General features: G+C 32.0%; 1 protein-coding gene across 12 annotated transcripts in view; it reads left to right on the top strand.

Moving 5' to 3' along the window:
• GPHN (gephyrin) overlaps positions 1 to 17,885 on the top strand; it is a 641,743-nt gene that overhangs the window by 434,887 nt on the left and 188,971 nt on the right. For all 12 annotated transcript variants that reach the window (XM_044231062.1, XM_044231066.1, XM_044231068.1 and 9 more), the window contains one exon: positions 3,771 to 3,905. In XM_044231062.1, the coding sequence (XP_044086997.1) occupies positions 3,771 to 3,905 (135 nt within the window). The remainder of the gene's footprint in view (positions 1 to 3,770; positions 3,906 to 17,885) is intronic.

Here is a 17,885-nt window from a genome sequence, read left to right as displayed (position 1 = left end):
ATTTCTGGGTTTTCTATTCTGTTCCTTTTATCTATGTATCTTTCTTTGCCAGTACCATACAGTTTTGGTCACTATAACTTTGTGATATAACTTGAAGTCTTGAATTGTGTGGCCTCCAGCTTTGCTTTGCCTTTTCTAGGTTGCTTTGGCTATTTGGGGTCTTTTATGGTTCCATATAAATTTTAGATTTTTTTTTAAGATTTTATTTATTTATTTATTTGACAGAAAGAGAAATCACAAATAGGCAGAGAGGTAGGCAGAGAGAGAGGGAGAAACAGGCTCCCCACTGAGCAGAGAGCCTATATGGGGCTCAATCTGAGGACTCTGGGACCATGACCTGAGCCAAAGGCAGATGCTTAGCCCTCTGAGCCACCCAGGTGCCCCAAATTTTAGGATTCATTGTTGTAGTTCTGTGAAAAATATTGTTAGTATTTTGATAGGGATTGCATTGAACATGTAGATTGCTTTGGATTGTATAGACATGTTAGTAGTATTTGTTCTTCCAATCCATGAGCAGGGAATGTTTTTCCATTTGTTTGTGTTATCTTCAGTTTTTTTCACCAATGTTTTATAGTTTTCAGAGTACATGTCTTTCATTTCTTGGGTTCATCTTAATACTAGATATCTTATTGTTTTGGGTACAATTACAAATGGGATTGAGTCCTTCATTTCTCTTTCTGCTGCTTCTTTTTGGTGTACAGAAATGCAACAGATTTCTGTACATTCATTTTTTTTTCCTGCAACTTTACTGAATTCTAGCAGTTTTTTTGGTGGAGTCTTTTCAGTTCTCAATGCCTTTTTTTCAAGTCTCACCCTACTTATCCTCTCTCCATAGTTGATATTTTATAACATCTCCTTGAAAGTTTCTTCTCTTTTCCCTTCCCTTATGTTCACTCTGTCTTGATTTTCCTCTTTTGTATCTAACAGTTTCTTAAATATATGAAAACTAAATAATTTATCTTCCAAAGTGAAGTACTTTTGAAAGTGAAAAGATATGCTATTTAATGATTGATCCAGTGTGATAGATTTAGATCCTGATTGTTCAACATAGCAAAAATAGGATGTACTGTTTTTTCATTTACAGATTGTTTTTCCCCTTAGTTTTTTCTTCTGTTAAGCCTGTAATATGGAGCTCACCTAGAATTATCAACTATCATCTTTTGTTCCTATACATACTGTTCTTGGATGATCTGAGACATATGCATGACTGAAACATTTACTTCCATTGATAATTCCCAAAGTATATAGCCAATCCATAAATTTTTCCTGTGCTCCAGGCTCATATTTCTAATTGCTCATTGGGTATCTCCAGACAATTTTTTTTTTTAGCCTCAAAGAATGTACTTCAAATTTAAGCTTATCTTTCCCCTGAAATATCCTGCTCTCCTGTTTACATTCATACACAGAGAGAAAGATGGGTAATATATGTACACATTTGCAAGTCTGAAAATCTATATATCATACATACATACTACTTTGTGCATGTGCTTTCTTAGGTACAGGACATAAAATACTAGCAAAAGCATGGTTTCATCATGACAGCATTCTAGTATGGGAGATAGATGTTGATCAAACTATCACACATATAAATGTAGTATAACTGTGGAAATTGCTATGAACTAGAGGGGCATGGTGTCATGTGAAGTATAATAGGAGCTTTCTTTGACTTTTTTTTCCCAATACATGGCCTTTTTTTTTTTTTTTTACTAGACATTAATGGCAACATGTGGCTCTTTTAAATTAGACTACCTCCATTTCTTTACATTATTTATCTCAATTCAGTACTCAAATGTGCTAGCAGGTGAGCAGTTTTTCTTCTCAGAATTCCCACTGCTATTCACCCTAAGTATGGTAATACTATTTATAAGTTACATAAATTGTTAGGCCCTAAAATGGTGGCAATACCATTGATAATGAGGATATTGGTATGGAAACAAAATAAAAGAGCTTCTATGAAAATTTGTGAGAAAACAGATGATACCTAAGACCAAGAGCACCTTTCTAGTCATAAAGTCTGGTTGCTGCTTCCTTGTTTTCACATAGTAAGTGATATTTACAGTTGAATTTTAATTGCTTATCTTTTTATCCCACCTGTGTGTGTCCCCTCTGTGTTCAAAACTTAAAAGTGGTCAGATTCTCATTTTGAGATTAGAAAACCTAAACCCATTAGTATTAGCCCAGAACAAGAACTAAATTATACATAGCCTGAAATAATAATTTTATAATCAACATAAATAATAATTTTTAAAATTAATAATCACATTATTAGTCCTTATGTTCATATATTTTTAGAATAGTGATACTCAATTATGTCGATTTTTACCATGTTGATACGTATAATATAATAATATCAGTAGTAATAGTCAATATTTATTGAGTATTTAATACTTTGTAATGCTAGATAGTTTATATGCATTATCTTATTTAATCCTCAACAGTAATCCAGTGAGGTAGATGCTATTGTTATCTTAATTTTTTTTTTTTTAGGTAAAGGAAATGATGATTTAAAAAGCAGAACCATCAGTGTCCCCCAAAGAAGTCATAGCATAGTTAAATGGATAATTAAGAAGAGTTTAATAAGGAACTAAAGTGTTTACAAAGGTTTGGGCAGATTTTAGAGAAAACAGCAAGACACAGTGCAGTGCCCTGGGACTAGTAATACTGGGAACCATCAATATCCCTAGTCCTAATGGGGCAAAGGGAGGGAACTGCTACTGAAATCCAAAAAAAAGGTCCAAGCCTATCAGGTGACCAGGGGCTCTGACTGAGCCAACCTGACCGGGAGCTGTGACTTAGCCAACCTATGGTAACCTGGTAGAGAAGGAGCCAGGAGAATAAAGATCAGACCCTACTCTCTTCTAACCTTTCAGTTTCCTGGCACTGGTTGAGCCCAACTAGAAACTAGAGAGCACAAAGTAGCCTGTTGATTCTATCTGTACAGGTCAACTTAGAGTCAAGAGGATGAAGAGTGGAGAATCTGAAAGGAAAATGGAAAATATCTAGGAATTAAATTTTTCTTTTTTTTACTGTGTTATGTTAGTCACCATAAAATACATCATTAGTTTTTGAAGGAAAGGAAAAGTGAGTTAGAGGGGGAGATGAGCCACGAGAGACTGTGGACTCCGAGAAACAAACTGAGGGTTTTAGAGAAAGGGGGGGTGAGCCTGGTGGTGGGTATTAAGGAGGTCATGTGTTGCATGGAGCTCTGGGTGTTATACATAAACAATGAATCTTGGATTTAAATAAGTATTAAATGGCAGAGCCAGTACATGAATGCTGAATACTTCGCTCTTTTTTTTTTTTTTAAGATTTTATTTATTTATTTGACAGACAGAGATCACAAGTAGGCAGAGAGGCAGGCAGAGAGAGAGGGGGAAGCAGGCTCCGTGCTAAGCAGAGAGCCCAATGCGGGGCTCGATTCCAGGACCCTGGGATCATGACCTGAGTGGAAGGCAGAGGCTTTAATCCACTGAGCCACCCAGGTGCCCCAGCACTTAATTCCTTAACTACAATGCTAGACTGCCTCTCATAAAAAAGTGTCATGAAATACTATTTGGCAAGAGAAAGTATTTTAAAACTGAAGTTTTCTCTTCTATCCCAAATTGTTGGATGAATTTGTACTTAACAGTGAGTGAGACCAAATATATGAGAGCTACTCAGCAAAGAATGCCCCCCCCAAAAATAAATAAATAAATAAATAAAGTAAGGCATTGATTTTAATATTGTTGGTATTTTCAGAACATTAAACTGTCCTTGTTTTTCTTGTTCAGATTCCAGACTCCATCATATCTCGTGGCGTTCAGGTGCTCCCACGAGACACTGCTTCCCTCAGCACTACTCCTTCAGAATCGCCTCGTGCTCAGGCTACATCTCGCCTTTCTACAGCTTCCTGCCCAACACCAAAAGTAGGTACAGTTCCTTGGCACCTTAAACTTGTCCTACTATACGAGTCTGGGAAGTTTAACCAATATTTCCCTCTACTTGTCAAGGTTGGATTGCATGCAAGATAATGCAATGAAAAAATGAATGGACTATAAGATAATTACCACTTACTGTTTCACAGATTCTCAAATTAGGCCAACAGTAAGAAAATAGAAATTTCATGTAAAATGTCTACTCCTACATCACAGCTACTTTTTGTAGCTCCTGTTTCTTTGTTTTAGACTTGTTATTTTTTAGCATACTCATCAGTATAGATATGAAGTTATTTGTTTATGCAAAGGATGAATGCATTTCTGGCTGATAAAAAGTAAGATTAACAAAATAAAAAAATGTCACCAAAGCAATTTTTTTTTTTTTTAGCTTGTCCAGGCTGGGGTAGCTCCCTGCTCTAGTATCATTCCAAATTTTTTCAAACATAATCAACTTGGAATGTTGCTGCCTAATATTTGGAAACAAATCTAAATTGATTAGAAGGAAAGTTTTAATGCCAACCTTTGGGGGAGGAAGGAAATTTTTTAGTATTTATTTCTTATAATTTTTCCCAAGTACTGAATCATGTGTGGGAGTTCAAGAGGATTAGACATTTATTTGCTGCCTCACATCTTGATGTATGATAAATTAAGTAGCAGATATAATTGTGGCTGTAACTGCTTTCTTTTGGAATGTCCCTTTCCTGGTTAAGTTAGTCATTTGTGCTTTCAAGTTTTCTATATGATGGATCCAATACCAACATGAAAAGATCAACAGTGACATTCCTTCTTATTTAACAAGATATGGTATTAGATATCAGCTGTACACTAAATTTATTCAAGGGATCTATAGGTAACTTTTCAAACTGTGGCTTCTTCTCTGTCATCAGATTTACAACTTATATAGCTGTCTTCCTTAAATCCAACTTTTTCATGAGTTTTAAGAATGTTATAACTGGACTTAACTTAAAAGTAATCTCAAGAAGTTCTTCATATATGTAGTGCAGTTGCTTTTGCATACCATGGTACAACCTTCTCAGCAGAGTCCTCACAGTGTTACTGTTGTATATCATCGCTTTTAGATTTGTGTCAAATATAACCAATATGATTTTATAGTTTAAAGAATTATGGTTCTAAGTCTTCAATGAACAAAAACTATAAGAACATTCTAGACATAAAATATATGTTAATGCCATTCAGGTGCATCTTCAACTGAATGAAAACATGGAGTTCTAAGACTTGAATTGGTTAGAAGAATCTTATTCATGTCTTTTGAATTTTTAAAACAAAAGAATTTATTGTTTACATTAAATCCCACCTGAACAAGCCATACTCATTTCTGAAGTCTGGAAAATAAAGCTAAAAGTTTAGTCCACTATAAATGTTTAGTCATTCACCAAATATTAAGATCTAAATGTTGGGAATATGGACTATTCAAGATGCAGTATTCTTTTCCTTAATAATATACCATGAACATAAATATCTATGCTAAATTTAATTAAACATAGTAGTTCTTGAGCCTTTTTAAAACTTTGTAATTATATCACAATTACAAAAGAAATACTAAATGCTATCCTAAAATAACTTGGCATTCCAAATTTACTAAAGTGAAATCATAAAAATAAAAATATTAACATCTATTAAGTTAATTTGCTCATTATAAAACTCAAGGAGAACAAATAGCTTGTCTTAATATTTTTTTCCTTAGTTATCACTTAGATGTTCAAAATAAAAAGGAATTCAAATAAAGCAGTGTATTTTGGTATCTTTTTTTTACTAGGATTTTTTTTCTGTATTTTTACCTAGGAATAAGGTTCTTTTCCTTCTAGATAATTTTTACCTAGAATATATACCTCAAAGATAAAATTAGCACTTCAGTGTACTTTTAAAATTAAACTTCTAAGGCTGAACCAGAATACTAATATAATAAAAAACTAGTTTGAATATTGATTTTTTTTAGAGGAAGTGAAGAAAGTCAAATTAATCTGTTGAAAGTCTCAAATTATAAGACTGCTTAATTAAATCTAAACTAGATACTATAATATGTGTTTCTATAATAGTGACAGATATAATCTCTGACCTTAGAGTTTTACAGTTTAGTTGATGGTTTATTAAAATAAATAGGTAGGTAAACAAATCATTCTAATAATTATAATTTCACCATAACAGTTTTAAATTGAAATTTATGCTAAGCGGAAATGAAAAAGTTATACTGATAGAAAATAGGAGGAAAACCTTGCTTAGATAGGATTATCAGAGAACACTTCACCTGGGATATGAAGGATGAATAAAAGCAAAACAAAAGCTTTGTGTTGGGTGGAAGTTTTGAGAATTATATTCAGCAATAATGACCGCTTTATTTTTGTATCATTTTTTTAGTAATGACCACTTTAAACACAGTTGTCACCAGCCAATTATCACCAGTCAAGAGCTCTCAGACTAAAATTTCATTACTACATGAAAGCCTAATCCAGTAACTTCATAATCCAACTTCAGATATTACTTCACTTTTTTTTTTTTTTTTTTTGCCTTTGCCTACTGCATCAGATTGCAAGGACCATAGGTTTTAGCACTTAAATCTATTCTAGGTGAATTGTTTATTTTTATTTTGTAGCATAAGAATTTAGGGCAGAAAAGTCCAAATGCCAGGCTTCTAATTTGAGATATGGGTCAAGGGTAATGTTATTAACTATATTAAGGAGTAATACGAGAAGAAACTCATTTTGAGGATAAGAGAAAGGAGCTAATACATTATGGTTTTGAATGTATTCAATCTGAGATACATATGAGACATTCCAGGATCATATCCAGCATAAAATTGTAACATTAACAAGTTTGACATTGTTACTGTTACTGCATCTTGGTGCTGATATTTATAATTTAGTACCTAATAAACCCCATAGAAATCCTCTTCTACATTTCAGATTAGACATGCAGTTTATCATGTGAAGAAATATATATGCAAAAATATTTTCTTTACAACGGAAATACAATATGGTTTTGAATGATCATCAGTAGAAAGAACACTTAATAGGAGACATGGATTCAGATGCTGGCTTCTCTGCTTAATAACCACACTAACTTAAGGAAGTTGCTCAAATTTTCTGAACTTCATGATTATAAAGAAAGGCAGTCCTTGCCTCTCTTTGCCAGTGCTGGGAAAGCAGTGGTGAGCAGTAGACATTGTTCTTGCTATTACAAACAGACAAAATAGGCAACTACAAATTATAATGATGTATAAATGCCATGATTTATCACCAAGAGTACAGAATACTCTGGAAATAATCACCAGAAGCACTTTCCCTCTGTAGCTTTTTAACTGGGCTGTAGTTAAGCTAAAAGATTTCTTATTCATTTACCTTTGTGCATCTATTTTTTTAAGTCAACGACTATAATATTAAACATTATTTTGTTTATAATATTCAACATCACATTTTATATGTTTACTATAATATAATATCGTAGATTGTCCTTTTACTGTTTAAGATTACCAGCTATGGTGGGAACAGGATCTATAAAATATACCATTTGGATTTCCTTTTTAATATGCAATCTAATGAAGACAACCAACTTTTCTAAACAATTCTTTATTAAATGGTATCATCTCCAACAATATTTATTTCTTGTGCTGAAATGATGATATATTATTTTATTATATGTGGGAGAAAAGTCATTTCTTTTTTATACCAATTATTTTTTAATAAAATCTGACTGAAATTACAAATGATTTTCACTCCACTTGCTTTATGAAACTGTGAAGTATTTTTTAAGAACAGATTTTAATTTTAGTTTTAATCTTTTATTGGCCTAAGTAAAAGAGTGGCTTATCCAATCAAGTCAGAGTATGTAGATTCCTTTTAAATAATAATGGGCAATATCTAGAAGACTCAAATTCTAACATAGTGATAATCTCCCAAAAATTGTTTGCTAAAAGAATAATTCTATAACAGATAAATTCTCTTATAAAGTAAATATGACTCACAACTTAAATGAATGCTGATTTTTCAGTTATAAAAGGCAGAAGCATCTCTATTTGAAATCAAGATGCATGGGGTAGAGAATAATGACCAGAGCAAAAGGAAAAAACTAGAGCAAAAGGAAAAAAAAATCCAAACTTTTCAATCAATGCACTATTCCCAGTAGATGTTGTTAAAATAAGGAATAATTTTTAAAGACCAATTTAATTATCTTTTTATTCATTAAGCAGCTGGTTTGGCTTTAAAAATAAATATAATCTACATTCACATATTCTGTGTACCTTAAAGATTAGAATAGAATTTTGTACCCAAACTAACCAACAAGTTATTTTTTTTCTTCTTAGGAAGAAAATATAAATCCTATCTATCTAAAACTAAAGGTTATGATATTATTAAAAACTATATATATTGAAATAACTTAATAATGAAGGGTATGTTGATACACTAATGTCTAATCTTAATTCAAACAAAATGCAGAATTATGACTTCACTCTCAGTTTCTATTATTTTCCTTTGAGCAGAGGAATTTAAATTGGATAAAGAGTTAAACACTAACTGGACCCTGCAGATTATTTTCTATTTTGAAGAGCCTAAACAAAATCAGTAAGATTACTTTAAATATGTTTCTTTTGCTTTTGTCTAAAATTATATCAACATTGGTATATCAAAATCTGCTCAACTATTAATAACATAGAAATTTATGGGTTGTATATGCAGAATCCACAAGTGCCAAAATGCTTGGAAAGCACAGAATTAGTGATATCAGTAGTACATTCTCTGGACATAGAAATATAAGTTTACTTTTGTGCAAAGTTAGTTACCCCATCTGGGGAGTACTGAGCAATAATAGTCTCAAAATTATGGGTTAAATTTGGCAATTCTCAAATTTAATGGTCTCAGGACCACTTGAAAATTAAGGACTCTTAATAGCTTCTGTGGGTCACGCCTAGCAATATTTCCTGTACTAGAAATTAAAACTGAAAAATTTAATGTTATTTGCTTCAGAATAAGAGTAATAAAGCCTTTATATGCTAACATAAACAACATTGTAATGAAAATAATATTTTCCAAAACAAAACAAACGTTGGAAAAGGATGGCATTATTTTATATTTCCCAAATATGTTTTAATGTCTTGTTTAATAGAATACAACTGGATTCTCACATCTGTTTCTGTACTTTGGTCTGTTGTGATATGTTTTGGTTGAAGAATATGGAAAAACAAAAAAACAAATTCCGCTTCACACAGTTATGTAGTTAGAAGAAAAAGGACTAGCATTTTCATATAGTCATGAATATTCTTTTGACACTACACCAAAAATTTACAATTGATAGTTTATTAAAAGTTAGTTGAAGTATGAAATCTAAAATGCTCTCACAGACTATACTACACTCTGATATATTAAAATTTCTTGATCCATCTTAAACTTTGAATGAGTCTTATAACCAGGCATGGTTTTGGAATATATTTGTTGTCACTTAGAAAATATAAGTTCTTCCAAATGTTGACATATTTCATTATATTATACCAAAAAATTATCTTCTTTGATATAACTACCACGCTGATTGAAAAAGCATTGGAAGCTCTCAAACTCATGGTGATACATGTTTTCCACAATTCTCATTTTTGCTTTAAAGCTAGAATTTTATGCTTGGCAAAAAAAAAAAAAGGCAATAGATCCTGTTTTCCTTAAAATGGCAGGTTCATTTCATTCACTTTTGAGAAAATGTCTACCAAACATATAAGTCTGGATAATCATAGTTTGTCTGTCATTCTTCATTCATTTAAGTGAAAATAATGCTGTGCAAAACCTGGTTAGTTTTGTTTATACCTCAGTTGCAGAAGTGCTTTTCCTTGAGAAAACCATCATCCTTTGGTATGCAATAGAAGTATTTTATGCATACTTCCCATTTTGTCACACTAAAGGGACAAGTTTTAATTAAATTAGTACTCACTGTTTCATTAAAGACAATTGTAAGTGAAACTACATTTTCTTTTTTGAAACTGTTAGTTTGGGTTGTTGTTGTTGTTTTAACTATTAGTACATAGTAGTGAATAATATGACTATTCATACTGTTTTTTGATTTTGTGCCATCAGTGCAAATGTCAATATGCTGAAAAAGGAAAATAATGTCTTCGTACTATTGTTAAAATAATCTGGCCTTGGGGCGCCTGGGTGGCTCAGTCGTTAGGTGTCTGCCTTCGGCTCAGATCCTTATCCCAGGATCCTGGGTTCAAGCCCTGCCTCAGGCTCCCTGCTCAGCGGGAAGCCTGCTTCTCCCTCTTCCACTCCCCCTGCTTGTGTTTCCTCTCTCAATGTGTCTCTCTCTGTCAAATAAATAAATAAAATCTTAAAAAAATAAAAATAAAAATAAAAAAATAATCTGGCCTTGTGGGCTCCTAAAAAGGTCTCGAGGACCTTCGTGGGTTCATGGACCATACTTAAATTATCACTAGTGCAACAAAATAAGTGGCTTATGTTTCTTGAAAATATCCTAGGTCGGAATTATGTATGCTGAATCTTATCTTCCACTGAGACAGTGTTATGTTGGTATTCTCAGTCCAGAGATTATATCCTTTATTTAAATGACCACCAGTACCATGCTTAAGCATTACAAATGACTCACCCCAACTCTGTGATCCATATTAGTTCTAGGGCAGAGAAGAGTTTCTCCTCCCTGATTCAAAATGAAAGAAGACTTTAAGTCTTTTGAAGACACATAGCCAGAACTTGTAGTTTCTGACAAACTCTACTCATTTCCAATGTGATGCTACTTCTATATTTGGGTACCAACTGATTTTTACCCAGGATGTTGTCTCCTAATAAATCTACAGAGAGCCCTCTCTTAAGTCATAGCATAGTTGTTGGAAGATCATTTTATTAGGGATATAATTGGTTTTTTTTTTTAATTAGCTTGAAACACTTAAACTTGGTGAGATATTTAAATAAAAATATAAATTTTTAGCTTGTTCTAAAATAATCAGATTGACATTATTGGGCTAATACTGACACATATAAATACTCACCTAGCATTCTGTATACCCACCAAGCTCTTTTCTTTATTTTCATTAAATGCCTAGCTGCTATAGTTATAACTGATTTTCACTCGTTCATTATTGCTTACTTTCTCCTCTGTAACATGTATGTTTTGTTATTTACTCTGGCTTGATAGCAAAACAGATTTTTGAGGCTTCAAATAAAGGATGGTTCTCTTATATCCTTTTCTAATGAGAGAGGTACTACCCAGTATGATAAAGCATTTCATACTTTGAAAAACTGGAATTAGATAATTACAGTATACTTTAGCTATTAATTTTGAATTTACAAATTATTTTAAATGGTTATTCTGCAACATTCTGCTAAATATGCAGGATTATACATTAATTTCTGTTTCTTCATTTATCTGATTAGGTATCCCCTCTGCCTTTATATATTATGGAAATTGAAAATGGAATTCCCCTGATTCTTTTCTAATTATTGAATGTTCACAGAATTATGTTCATCATTGAAACTGAGTATAACTTAACTGTGAAATGGAAAATTGCTATCCTGAAATCTGAACTTGCAAATGAATTTTGATTAGCCTGAAAAGATATAGCTAACCAGAAATTATTAGCTTTAGAGTTAATAGTTTTATAGCTTAGATAGTCTGTAAGTAGCATGGTGTTTTTTTATTTTAAAAAAGTAATATATGTACTCATTTTACAGCAAAAAAAGAAAAAGAAAAAGAGTTCCTGTATGCCTACCCTTAATAAATAGCAACATCTAAATTTTGCTTTGTTTTAGTCTGTTATTTTTTTTCTATAAATTTAAATATTTTATATAAATGGATAATAATGGGAAGACAGTAATTAAGAGCTCAGGTTCTAGAGTCTGACAAACCTGGTGAGGAATATCAGCTTTATCACTTTCTAGATGTGTGGCTTTTAGAAAGTTACTTTACCTCTATAATCTTATTTATCTAATCTAAATGAAAAATAATACTGTTTGCCTCAGAATGTTTTAAAGCTTAAATTTTAAAAACGCAAATAACTTATCACAGTGTTTGAAATACAGGAAGTGCTCAATAAATGTTAGCTATTATTCTTAAACTATATCATATTTTAATCTATTTTATTCATTTAGTGATATGAACATCTTCCTATGTCATGAACTTCTTTACATTTTTAAAAATTGTCTTCTGCAACGTTATTATTACTTATTGTTTGGCATTCTACTCTTTGGTTGTAGCCTAGTATTTTTGCCAGCCCCTATTTGGATATCTCAGGCATTTCCTATTTCCCAGATTTAAAAACAAAGGTGTAATAATCTTCCAGAGGTTAAGTGTTTTAGTCTTCTTTACATTAAACTTAACAGCTTGTATTAATTCTGCCTCTGAGAGTACATGCAGTACTTTTAGGCCCTTGATTCCTATAATTTATATGAATACCAAAAACAGGTTATTTTTGCATATCTATTAATTCAGTTTAGTGATATTATGGAAGAAGGAAGTTTAGCATTTGTATTTGACTGATTTACTAGCAGACATTTAAAAGTTATGGATCCAAAGTTGTTTGAAAAAGTAACAACACGGGACGCCTGGGTGGCGCAGTTGGTTGGACGACTGCCTTCGGCTCAGGGCGTGATCCTGGAGTCCTGGGATCGAGTCCCACATCAGGCTCCCAGCTCCATGGGGAGTCTGCTCCGCTCTCTAACCTTCTCCTCGCTCATGCTCTCTCTCACTGTCTCTCTCAAATAAATAAATAAATAAAATCTTTAAAAAAAAAAAAAAAAGAAAAAGTAACAACATTGAGTATGTAGAAGTATTGCATTATGAGACACTAAATATTGAGTATCATGATGCCCCAGTCAGCCACTTAAAATTTTGAGAGCTAATAGACTTAAGTTTCTATTTCTGTAGCACCCTGGTATTAAATTAATCAGCCTCTAAATTCCCTTGTAGGCCTATAATATCATTCCTTTGAAATAAGTTTCTCCACTGACTTGAATAAATATTATCACTCTAGTTAGCCCTTCTCTCTAATATTATATTAGTATCTAATTAATATAAAATAATTAAGGTCATTCATCCCAGCTTTTGCATTCCATGCTACTACATAAAGGTAGAGTTCATCACCTGAAAACATTCTAACCTCATTTAAGATCTTTCTCATTCATATCAAGCTCGTCTCTTTTAAATGGAATACTGGTTTCTCTAGGTATCCACTGGAGTTGTATTCAAGTTATAGGAAGATAGGAAAGTAAGAACTGTAGAAATACAAGGAATAGTGAAATTATGAATACCACTTTTCAGTTCCGCTTAATAGCTTTGCTTTGTATAAATATATTTTTAATGCTTTGGGAGGTGTGTTTTGTGCAAAAAGCAGCTGAACAAAGGGCCATCATTATTTTTGCAGCTAATTTTGGAGTTGATTAGATAGAGCCATGATTCAAATCCATGTAATTAACTGCTGTGTCTCACGTAGTTCAATACATGAGTTCAACTGAGCATATCCCAAACTAACATAATCTCTAGATCTTTGTTGTAAAATAGTATATATCCTAAAACTGGTCATGTATTTTCTTGCCCAAAATTTCAGCATCACCTGCTGTCCCTACTTTTTCCTTTAATTAAAAACAAAATAATACATTAATTCAGAAATATAATTCAATGAATATTTTTTAGGGACTATTATCTCAAGTACTATGCTGGGTAATTGGGAATACAGCAGTAGATAGACATCTTAGCCCTGCTCTCAAGGACCTTAGAGAGGAGTTGATATGAGAAAAAAAATTACAACAAATCTATCAGATAAAGTGTTATAATCCAAAGAGCTCTTCTAAGCTCATAGGGAAAAATGAAATAAAATAACTAAAGAGCAAGAACAGCCATTTTATAAAAAGAAATAAATTCAGCAAAGAAATTATCAAAAAACATGCATCCTGTCACTAGAAATCTATTTTAAATTTAAAACAATACAAATTTTGCAGTCCAATAAAAACCTTTTTTTTTTTTTTTTAATTTACTTGACAGACAGAGATCACAAGTAGGCAGAGAGGTAGGCAGAGAGAGAGGAAGGAAAGCAGGCTCCCTGCTGACCAGAGAGCCCAACACGGGGCTCGATCCCAGAACCCCGGGATCATGACCTGAGCCGAAAGCAGAGGCTTTAACCCACTGAGCCACCCAGGCACCCCCAATAAAAACCATTTTTAAATTATAATCATCCATACTATAATGAGCAGTGACCTGATTATTCCTATTGACACTAATAGAAAGGAATATAAGTCTGTGTGACCTTTTAAGTGAACATATATGTAAGGATATATATCCTTAAAATTTTTCTTATATTTTAATCAATCACAGTTGCCATAAATGTATCCAGTAGAAACTATCAAAGAAGCCATTAAAGACTTATATATAAGATTATTTATTATACCATTTTTCAAATTCATAAAAAATTAGAACCAACCTTAATGTCTATGGTTAAATAATTTACACATGCATATTTGAATTATTTATATAACCCCCCAAAAATCATATCTTTTGGAGTACTTAATGACATGGGGGAAAAGCTCAAAATAAAATATGTGGTTAGAAAAAAATAGGTAAACAATAGTGCATAGGGATAGAATTGCAAATTATTTTGTAATCTATATTGTTTTTTAAGCCAGAAAAATAAAAATTTTTGTTATTCAAATAGGGTCTGATAATGACAGATAATGCCTGCTTTTCAGATTTATAACAGATCTTCATAAAGCCAACTATTTATTTGTTTTTATAACTATATTTATACGAGAGCATTTTAATATCTAGGCTAAACCATTCGATTCTCAATCTTGCTGGGTAGAAAATTATATCACATTTCAGTGGAAGTTTTAAAATAAAATGTTTTCTGTTTCATACAAATAATAAATAATTCTTAGTAATGTACACTGTACTACTTTAAGTTATTTCAAAGTGCTTAATAATTTTTATACCACACCATTGATGGGCTTCATAATTTCTTTCAGAGAGATAAGAAATTTGAAAAGAAAAGAACATGGATTGCATTATGTAAACTCTGGCAGGAAATAACTTGCTGAAAAATCTAATTTTGTATAGATTGTTTTGGAATCAAAGCTATTATAGAAACTTAAAGATCAAAATTAAATCCATAATAAACTATAAATAAATAATCTCATATGTTAATATATCATGAGAAATAAGATCCTTAAATAGGAAGGATTTCCTAAGGATAAAAATTTTTTGTCAGGAAGAGGTAGGTTGGTGGATCTGTGAAGTGCTAACAAGATTCTGATTTTGACTTCTCTTTTCCTCGTTAACCTTTGCAACTCTTTACTTGGTCTTCTCTATTCTTTTGTTGGTTTAGTTTATAATCATATTGCTTTTCTCCAGAAATGCATTATTTATTTTTCCTTGACTTCTAATTGTCACCTTCTTTTCATTTCTTCCTTCTCTCTTTTTTACTCTGCCTTAATAAGTCACAAATGAAACAGTTGTTTTATGATGAAGCAACAGTTTTATTGAAAGAGATGAAGTATAGTTAATTAAAATATTAACCAGATCCCAAAAGTATTTATTTTCAAGAATATGTTTTAACTTTTTTTTTAATTCTTGTTTTTTTTTTCAATTTATTTATTTTCAGAAAAACAGTATTCATTATTTTTTCACCACACCCAGTGCTCCATGCAAGCCGTGCCCTCTATAATACCCACCACCTGGTACCCCAACCTCCCACCCCCCGCCAGTTCAAACCCCTCAGATTGTTTTTCAGAGTCCATAGTCTTTCATGGTTCACCTCCCCTTCCAATTTACCCAAATTTCCTTCTTCTCTCTAACGCCCCTTGTCCTCCATGCTATTTGTTATGCTCCACAAACAAGTGATATGTTTAACTTTTGAGCTCTGAGGTGATACACTGCAATATTTTCAGATTGTTTTTAATAATTATTTTGTTAAATATATTCTATTCTGTTAAATATGTTCTAGCTGACAGGCTGAATAGAAAGTTGAAATGTTTTTGACCCTCTTTTGAAATCACAATGAAATACTTACAAAATGTTTTCTTCGGGGTAGAAAAATTACTAGTGATAAAATTTTTTGTTTTGCAACATTTTAATTTTCAAAGGAGATTTTTTAAAATCTCCTCCAAATCATAATTATAAGAAGCAATCCATAGTTGTACCTATATATTGAGTGGTATTGGTTAAAAGACAAACAATTTCTAAGAAAAAAGTTTTATTTCCTCTCATTGATACCCATACTTAAGAAAACAGTAGCATAGGGGTACCTGGGTGGCTCAGTGGGTTAAAGCCTCTGCCTTCTGCTCAGGTCATGATCCCCGGGTTCTGTAATCGAGCCCCGCATCGGGCTCTCTGCTCAGCAGGGAGCCTGCTTCCCCCTCTCTCTCGTTCTGAATATAAATTATAGGTAATTCTAAAAATAAAGTAATCCAGTTACTAAGGCAAAAAAAGCAAGGAAAAATGTTTGCTTAATCTGTGCCATTTTAATTCAAATGAATATAAAATATATTATATATAAATATATAAGGAAATCTACCTTAGCCATTCCATAAATGAGAGCCTAAAGTTTAATGAAAAGACCTGAGTGAAAATTTAATAGTACTGAGCATTTTTTCATTGATATGTCTCTAGAAAGCCCCTGAACCTGTCTAGACCTAAGTTCAAATACAGAAAATATACCGTCTCTTCTCAGATTTTTTCATAAATCTATAATAACTAAAGAGAAGTGTGAATACATACACCCAGTGATGTAGGGACCTAACTTAATGTGGCTTTTACAAGCCTAAAATTTCTTTCAACTTTTATATTTTATTTTGAAAATTAATATAAAGTTGGCTTTCTACTCCAAAATCTACATTTCCATTAATACAGATAAAACATTTACAACTATTTTTTGGCAGGGGAAGTGAGAGTGAGATGGAATAGTTTTCTTTTTTTTTTTTCCTTTTCTTTTCTTTTCTTTTTTTTTTTTTTTTTTTTTTGAGATGGGATAATTTTCTACCTTGTTAACAGTGGAAATGATTATATAGTGAGTTTGGATTTGGAGAATTGTTCTAAATCAAAAGTAATGAACAACCCATATTGTATTAGCATCCAGGCAGTTTCTTTTGTTGCAGGATATTTCTAGAATTCAAGCTCTTATAAAAAAGGTAAATAAATATAGCAGAGTCATTTCACTGCTTTATAGGGTACATCCTGGTAATTAATCCTTGAGGATAGATTCCTCTGTAATTAATCTCTGACAAATGATTTCCAGGAGGCTGCAAAAGAAGTGATACATTGCAATATTTTCAGATTATTTTTTTTCCAATTTATTTATTTTCAGAAAAACAGTATTCATTATTTTTTCACCACACCCAGTGCTCCATGCAAGCTGTGCCCTCTATAATACCCACCACCTGGTACCCCAACCTCCCACCCCCCCGCCACTTCAAACCCCTCAGATTGTTTTTCAGATTTTTAATAGATATTTTGTTAAATATAGCTGACAGGCTGAATAAAAATTGAAATTTTTTTGACCCTCTGACTTATGCCGTTTGAAATCACAATGAAATACCTATAAAATGTTTTCTTCAGAGTAGAAAAACATTAATGATAACATTTTTGTTTTTGTTTTATTTTAATTTTCAAATTTCATAAACTAATAATCTCAACCAGTCATAACCCCTACAATTCTTTACATCCAATTCTCAAACTTCATTTATATTGCAATAATCCTATATGTGATAAAGGTGTCTCTTAGTTACTGATGCAAAATGTTTAACCTCATAGACAAATATGGATAAAATTAGCTAATGATGTAGGATATAATAATTATCATGAAGAGTAAAGTAATTTATCTAACCCAAATGCTAATCTTTTGTGATTACTTTTAACTTCTTATCAAAGAAAAATAATCAGGCATTTGGGTTAGCTATGAATTTCTTTTATTTATATTACTTCATCATATTTGATGATTAAGGGTTGGCTGGAATAAATGAGAGTATTAAAATAAAA

The sequence above is a fragment of the Neovison vison genome, chromosome 13, assembly GCF_020171115.1.
Source record: "Neovison vison isolate M4711 chromosome 13, ASM_NN_V1, whole genome shotgun sequence".
NCBI lineage: Eukaryota > Metazoa > Chordata > Mammalia > Carnivora > Mustelidae > Neogale > Neogale vison.
This window is presented reverse-complemented; position numbering and strand designations above follow the sequence as displayed.